The 7831-nt window shown below is 48.1% G+C and overlaps 1 protein-coding gene across 1 annotated transcript in view; it reads right to left on the bottom strand.

Annotated features, from left to right (window-relative positions):
• AMACR (alpha-methylacyl-CoA racemase) overlaps window positions 1-6194 on the bottom strand; it is a 12308-nt gene extending 6114 nt beyond the window's left edge. The window contains exons 1-3 of the mRNA XM_015562604.1: window positions 6075-6194; window positions 5257-5416; window positions 4114-4274 (exon numbers count right to left, since the gene is read on the bottom strand). Of these exons, the coding sequence (XP_015418090.1) occupies window positions 4114-4274; window positions 5257-5416; window positions 6075-6194 (441 nt within the window). The remainder of the gene's footprint in view (window positions 1-4113; window positions 4275-5256; window positions 5417-6074) is intronic.
• Window positions 6195-7831: the final 1637 nt, after the last annotated feature.

Here is a 7831-nt window from a genome sequence, read left to right as displayed (position 1 = left end):
TGTGATGTAGTCCCATTTGTTTATTTTCTCTTTAGTTTCCATTTCCCTAGGAGCAGTATCAGTGAAGAAATTGCTTCGGGATATGTCTGAGATTTTGCTGCCTATGGATTCCTCTAGTATTTTTATGGTTTCCCATCTTATGTTTAAGTCCTTTATCCATTTTGGGTTTATTTTTATGTATGGTGTAAGTTGGTGGTCTAGTTTCATTTTTTTTTGATGTATCTGTCCAATTTTCCCAGCACCATTTATTTAAGAGACTGTCTTGACTCCATTGTATGTTCTAGGTATTGCAGTTTTTATAAATTGAAGATTTGTGGCAACCTAGAATCGGGCAAAGCTACTGTTATCATTTTCCCAACAAGCTTAGATGATGGTTAGCATTTTTAGCAATACAGTATTTTTTAATTAAAAAGTGAAGGCATGGCCCTAGCTGGTTTGGCTCAGTGGATAGAGCATCAGCCTGCAGACTGGAGGGTCCCGGGTTCAATTCCAGTCAAGGGCACATGCCTGGGTTGTGGGCTCGATCCTCAGTGGGGGGCATGCTGGAGGCAGCCAATCATTGATTCTCTCTCATCATTGATGTTTCTATCTCTCTCTCCCTCTCCCTTCCTCTCTGAAATCAATAAAAAAATATTTTTTAAAAGTTAAGGTATATACATTGTTTTTTTAGACATAATGCTATTGCACACTTAATAGATTACAGTATTGTGTAAACATCTTTTATATGAACTGGGAAACCAAAAATTCGTGTGACTCAATTTTAATATTCACTTTATTGCAGTGGTCTGGAACTAAACCCGCAATATCTCCCAGGTATGCCTGCTAACAATAATGTGGGTGGCACATATATGGGTTTTCTGAGTGCAGGCAAACTAGTTTAGGAATGCCACTTCCCACCGAGTCCTGGAGTAGAAGAAATGGGTTCACGTGCTCAGTTATGACTACCATAGGCTTCATGCATGGCACTATTTAGAGAAGATACTTCCCTAGCCTTGTGGCTTTTACAACCCTGATGCTTCCAGCTGCCCAGAAGAAAGCCATCAAAGAGTCCTCCTCTCAGGTTGCCAATAGAGGGGCCAATTCCAGCTGAGAGCTCAGGGTACCAACAGGGGGGCCAATTCCAGCTGTGAGCTGAGGGTGGCAACAGAGGGGCCAATTCCAGCTGAGAGCTGAGCTACCCACAGAAGGGCCAATTCCAGCTGTTAGCATGGAATTTCTCATAGTTACTAGCTGTGAAACAAATGCCAACTATCACTTGGATGCATCTCAGTTTTCCTTTTTAACCTGATGCCTCATGTACACCTGAATTTACGGCTCTGATATTTGACATCACCAAATAGTGGAGTTTGTATAAGGAGCCTATGGCAGTGCAATTTTTTGAATCTGTGTTACACATATCTTAGATATTACACATATAATGATACACACAATTATATATATATATGTATATATATATACACACACACACATACACATATATATACACACATTTACATACTATTAAATAAGCAATTAAATGTCATTAATAAATTATTTAAATTATTATGAAATAAGTACTTAGCCTAAAATTCTCCTTAAAACTCCCAAGGCCCTTGCCCTGACCGGTTTGGCTCAGTGGATGGAGAGTCGGCCTGCGGACTGAAGAGTCCAGGTTCGATTCCAGTCAGGGGCATGTGTCTTGGTTGCGGGTGCGTCCCCAGTGGGGGGGGGTGCGAAGGCAGCTGATCGGTGATTCTCTCTCATTGATGTTTCTCACTGGAGAGAGCATTTGTCTGGGGACTGAAGGGTCCCGGGTTCGAGTCCGGTCAAGGGCATGTGCCTTGGTTGCAGGCATATGCCCAGTGGGGGGGGGGGTGCGGGAGGCAGCTGATCAATGTCTCTCTCTTATCGATGTTTCTAACTCTCTATCCCTCTCCCTTCCTCTCTGTAAAAAAATCAATAAAATATATTTTAAAAAAAAAACTTCCAAGGCCCATGTTTACCCTTAGTTCAGTCCTTTTGGGCCAAACGGACCAGTAGAGGGCAGCAGAGGGAAATACCTGAAAGCAGGGGCTTCTGTGTCAAACTGCCTGCTGCTTCTGACCCTTTGCTTCTTCCCAGTCATCCTCTCCAAGTCTGATGCTCTTCCAATGCCAGATGAGATGCGCACACCTCCTCCGGGGGCTGTGGGCATCTGAGGAGGGCAGACACCCGGAAAGCACCCAGTCTTGTGCTTGCCTCATAGACAGTGAGCCTGGCACTGCTGCTGCTCCTAGTGCCTGCTAGGACCGGGCGAGGAGCTGAGACAAGACCAATGGGCACAAAGGCATGGGAGCTGCACCCGAGGGCAGCATTACAGGGCACAGAAGCCGTTACAGAGCTGCCGGTGATGTGCCTGAGAGGAGAAGAAAGTGCAGCAAAGGCTTCAGAGATGAGGGATCCTGGTAGGAAACAGCTTTCACAAGGTCCCCGATGACAAATCCAATTGATGAGATTCTTCTGTTTTAACGCATGCGATTACCACCAAATATGGCCCCTGACCATTCCTTTTTCTTGGAGTTTTCTCTTTCCTTTGTTTCCATGACAACACTCCCTCCCGTCCTCCCACTTAGCACTGGCTGTTGCTCTGCCCCCGTCCCTAGCAGATCAGCCCCGCGTGCTCCCGAATGACTGAAACCTGTTTCTACTCTCTGACTTCAATATGCCATCTGGGTATCTCAAGGCACTTCAAACCTGAAGTCACCAAAAACAAATTCCCTTCCTTTTTTAATAACAACAACAAATTCTTACAGAGTGCCAGCCGCTGTTCACATGCTACTCATTCAGTTCTCGAACTGCTCTGTGGTGGATACCATTATTACGAAGAGCTGAGGCACTGGGCGCTGAAGTCACTCACCCAAGATCACAGAGCTAGGAAATGGCAGCACCAGGATGGAGGAAGTCAGCCATCAGATTCTGCGCTCCTGACCACTGCGCCACACCGCCTCTTCCTTCAGTAATCCTCCCCCAGGGTGCCAGTGACACCATCCACCAGGTCACCCATGCCAGAAATAAGGGGCCATCCTCGATTCCTCCTGCTCCCCTCACTGCCAATGCACTGCCAAATCCCAGCTATTTCACATCTCAGACATCCCTTCAATCCAGACCCATTCTACCACTAACTACTTAATGCTTGCTCTCATCTCTTGGCAATAACCTTTTGCCTCCAGCCTTATCTCCCCCAAGTCCATCCCCCATCCTCCCTCTAAAGGCTGGTCCAGATGCAAACATGTGGTGGCACTGATTGGGCTCTTACCAACCAGCTGTGAGACCTGGGGCACATTTCCATGCTTCAGTTTTCCGCTCTTTAAAATAACAACGTGTTCCAAATGCAACTGCAGTAGAAGAAATCACATGAGACAGTGCCTCGCTTACCACCACACAGGCACATGACCAAGGTAGGACGGTATAAAACCGGAGCATTATGATGCCCACGTCTCCCCTACAAAGGGCCACCAGAAGGCCCTGTCTGCTCCATTTGACTTTTGCATCCTTAAGAATCTTCTCTGCTAGGGAAGACTTCCTGGGTCCTGTTTTGAATGAGGGTTTCTTGAAAACTATATTCTAATCACAAGAAACAGTTCGGGGAAAATTAATAAAACACAAGAATCAGGTAAGTCATGAAAACTGTATAAAATGCAGTTGGACTCCATAGACCAGTGATGGTAAACCTTTTGAGCTCGGCGTGTCAGCATTTTGAAAAACCCTAACTTAACTCTGGTGCCATGTCACACATAGAAATTTTTTGATATTTGCAACCATAGTAAAACAAAGATTTATATTTTTGATATCTATTTTATATATTTAAATGCCATTTAACAAAGAAAAATCAACCAAAAAAATGAGTTCGCGTGTCACCTCTGACACGCATGTCATAGGTTCGCCATCACTGCCATAGGCACATGATCAAGATCTGACATTCTGACTCATGTAAAGGATAGGCGGCTTTTTTTTTTTTAAAGATGTCCTTGGTAACTTGGATTCAATCTTCAGATCTCATTGATCTCTTGTCTTGCTCAGAAAAACACGTGAGGCCGCCATATTTCATACTTAGGAGCAACTGGCAGGGCTGTCATTTCCCCAGCGAACACTCACCATGCTGGCGTCGATGACCTGACCTCTGCCGGAGCGTGTGCGTTCGAAGAGAGCCATCACGATGCCCAGGGCGCACATGAGGCCGCCACCAGCAAAGTCCGCCAGCAGGTTCAGGGGAGCAGAGGGGTTCTCACCGCTGCTGCCAAGTCTGGACAGGACACCTACAAAAAAGTCGGAGAGCATTAACCATAAAGTTAATGTCCCTTTTAAATAAATACATAAAGGAGGAGTAACAGTCTCTCCAGTCGCTGACGTAAGTGGAAACTAGGACATGATACTTTTCCAATTTTAAACCTATTCAGCCTACTAGTTAACAGGGTCTCCCTCCAACCGGTTCCTCCTTTTGTGTTTTTTCCTTCTCCAAAACTTTATTCCACCGAACATTTTCAAAATTTTATTTGTAAGTTTTTTACTTATTGAGCAAGATGAGAAAAATGATTCCAGAAGAAAAAAAAAGATTTGTTATCCATTTAGTTTATGATTTCACAAAAGTATAACGCACTTCCATTCTTATTAGAAAAAGGTGCAATAATCAAACCCAAGAAAAAGAAAGGGCTTAATTAGACTTGAAAAACCAATTCTGTACTCACTCTCTCTTCAACCTTTAAATGTATACTCACAGATTCTGAGACAATTTACTCAACAACCCACAATCCTAACATTCTAGAATCTGGCCATTCTCAGACATGCTCTCACAGGTAAAATTTCTAATAAAGGGGTATGACGACCTGAAAACGACAGTTGAGCAGTATCTACAAAAATCTAAAATGGTGACTCAGGCAATGATTCTCCATGAAGGCGGAGGAAGAGGGGTGTCAGAATCGAACCACATCAGCATTTTCTAATGACAGAGCAGCCATCCCTGTCACCACCCGGTCCCTGACTCCCTGGCAGGGGTCTGCCTGAGAAGTGACTCCACGTGCGCAGTAAGAATGAGAGAATATTATCCATCAGACGTGTGAAGACAGAGGAAAGGGCTGAGAGTGACTGTTCCCAGACAAGCCAGCGCTTTGGAAACCACCACACTGTCCTTACTGATTTAAATGCTCACCTTTAGAGACGCCTTTTCATTAATCGGTGTGACTTTAGAACTTACCTGGAAAGAAAATGGAAAGTGTAGAGCAATCCTGTTTCCCAGCATACCTGACAGAGCCAAGTAGTTGATGTCGTGGCCTGCTGCCATGGCGAATCTTCCTGACTGGCCAAACCCGCTCAGCCTGGCATAGATGAGCCTGGGGTTCTCCTTCTGCAGGATCTCGGGGCCCAGCTGGAGCTTCTCCATGACACCTTGTGAGAAAAGCAACTTTATATATTTTTTTTAATTGATTTTTTTACAGAGAGGAAGGGAAAGGGATAGAGAGTTAGAAACATCGATGAGAAACATCAATCAGCTGCCTCCTGCACACCCCCCACTAGGGATGTGCCCGCAACCCAGGCACATGCCCGCGACCGGAATCGAACCCAGGACCCCTCAGTCCGAAGGCCGACGCTCTATCCGCTGAGCCAAACCGATAAGGGCTAAAAGCAACTTTTTTTTAAGGGCGCATGGATTGAGGACCCGTGTACTCCCTTTTCTGTGGCAAACATAAGACAGCACGCTGGCAAGTAGTACAAATAACATCTGTTGTGGGTTTAACAACAAATGTTATTAGCGTCGCTTGCAAATATGCCCACAGAAGTCTAAAATGGTGATTCAGGCAATGATTCTCAATGAAGGTGGAGGAAGAGAGAGCGGTGTCACAATCAAACCACATGCGCATTTCCAAACTGCACAGCAACCAGAAGTTTGGAACCCAGAGTGAATCCAGCACTTCCGGGATGTGTGGCTTCTGCCCCAGAATGCTGACTCCTTCCTTATTTCCCTCCGGGCCGATCCAAGGGTCTTCAGTGCCTCCAGTGAGTATTTCAAATCCTCTCCTTGGCAAGTGACCAGAAGTGGTTTGTTCTCTTGGAACGGTTACCCTGGGTCTTTGTTTGGGCCCAAACTCCCTTTGGGGCACTGCTATTCCTTTTAGGACCTTTTCTTTTTCAATGCCAGCATCGGTGCCTGCCACCTGCAGCCTCGGGGTGTCCTTGGGCATGTGCATATGCCATCTTCCCTGTTAGCTCAGAGGCCGGGCCTCTAAAGCTCCTAGCATCGGTGCCTTCGCAAAAGGCTCCGTGAATGCCCGTGGAAAGAAAGGCGAGCTACACGAGCACCCAAGCTCTCATGTAATCAGCAAGTACATCTATTGCACAAAATGCAGGTAACTGGCACCTAAAGTCTCCTGGAATTAAAAGTAATAAAAATTACATCATACACTCCTGTCATGGTTCCTCGAAGGCTGTAATAAACCACAAACGAATTCTGGCCCTCCTCCTAGACAAACACCTCAACTGCACAATCCCTCACCTGGCAGCTATGTCTGTGCTCGCGGCTCAATTTTCCTCCTAGCTGCCAGGCCCTGGCCACGTGATTTAAGCAGTTTGAGCTCCCTTCATCTTTAGATGGGGCGCTATAAATTGTGATATAATCCTAAGGACACTATCCTCAAAGCTGGCTGTGGGGGAGATGCGTTAACGCATCTCCATGTGCCTGGCGCCTCACAGACATTCCATCCATTCGCCGACTTCCTGCTCTACACCAGGCACAGCTCCGGGTTGGTCCTCGAGGCAAGACCACTCTGATTGCTGACTTGGAACCGGCCCTAGCGGTGCTGACCCAAGAAGCACCTTCCGCAGGTTGTCACAGCAGCGCCACGGGGGCTGCAGCAGGTGCGGACAGAACGCAACCTGGAGGGAGAACGCATCCCAGAGGCACAACGGCCGGGTTCCTCTCACTGAAAATGGGGGCAGTGGAAGGGAGATGTGGGGTCCTGGTGAAGCATAAGCTTCTGATGCAGGCAGCTGGACAGCGGTCCCATGACCTGGGATAAATAATGCAGGAGCCCTGACCGGTTTGGCTCAGTGGATAGAGCATCGGCCTACGGACTGAAGGGTCCCTGGTTCGATTTCGGTCAAGAGCATGCATCTTGGTTGGGGGCACATCCCCAGTGGGGAGTGTGCAGGAGGCAGCTGATCGATGTTTCTGACTCTCTATCCCTCTCCTTTCCTCTCTGTAAAATATCAATAAAATATATATTTTTAAAAATAATGCAGAAGGAGATGCCATGGTAGCAGGGAGGGGGCTGGCCTGGGTCTGGGATCTGTGGGGCGGCAGTGCCTCCCCACACCACCTGTCTTCCCGCAGTCCCAGCTCTGAAAGAGGGGTGCGCAGTGAGAGACCGGGGCGCCCCCTGTCGGTGGAACGGGAGACCGATGGGGATGGAGAAGGCGGCTGCGGGGAGCATGTGCATGAACTGGAGCTGACCCGGCCCTGGGAGCCCCTGCACTGAGGCGGGGGCCAGCCCGGGTCAGGGGAGGGCTGTGGGGGTACAACCCCACCCCGTCTCCCCGGAATGCAGCGCGACGACCATGTCCCGCTTTGCCGCTGTCCTGGTGGAGGGCCTAGGACTTGCGTTAGATGCCCAGCGGGCTCCCGACCCTCCAGGACTTAGGGGCCGGAAGACGTGGGTGACCGGAAAGAGACACGGGAGGAAGTCGGGGAGGGGAATAGGGGGACGCGGGCGCCGGCAGGCCCGCGGGTTCAAGTCGGGAAGAGGTTCTCAAGGGGCCCGGGACCAAGGACACCCGGTCCCCAGGAAGGTCCAGGAGGCTGGGCGGGAGGGTTCTTGCGGCC

This window comes from Myotis davidii, unplaced genomic scaffold, assembly GCF_000327345.1.
Source record: "Myotis davidii unplaced genomic scaffold, ASM32734v1 scaffold496, whole genome shotgun sequence".
NCBI classification, from domain to species: Eukaryota; Metazoa; Chordata; class Mammalia; order Chiroptera; family Vespertilionidae; genus Myotis; species Myotis davidii.
Note: the sequence above shows the minus strand (reverse complement) of the source record. Positions and strands in the feature narration are given on the sequence as shown.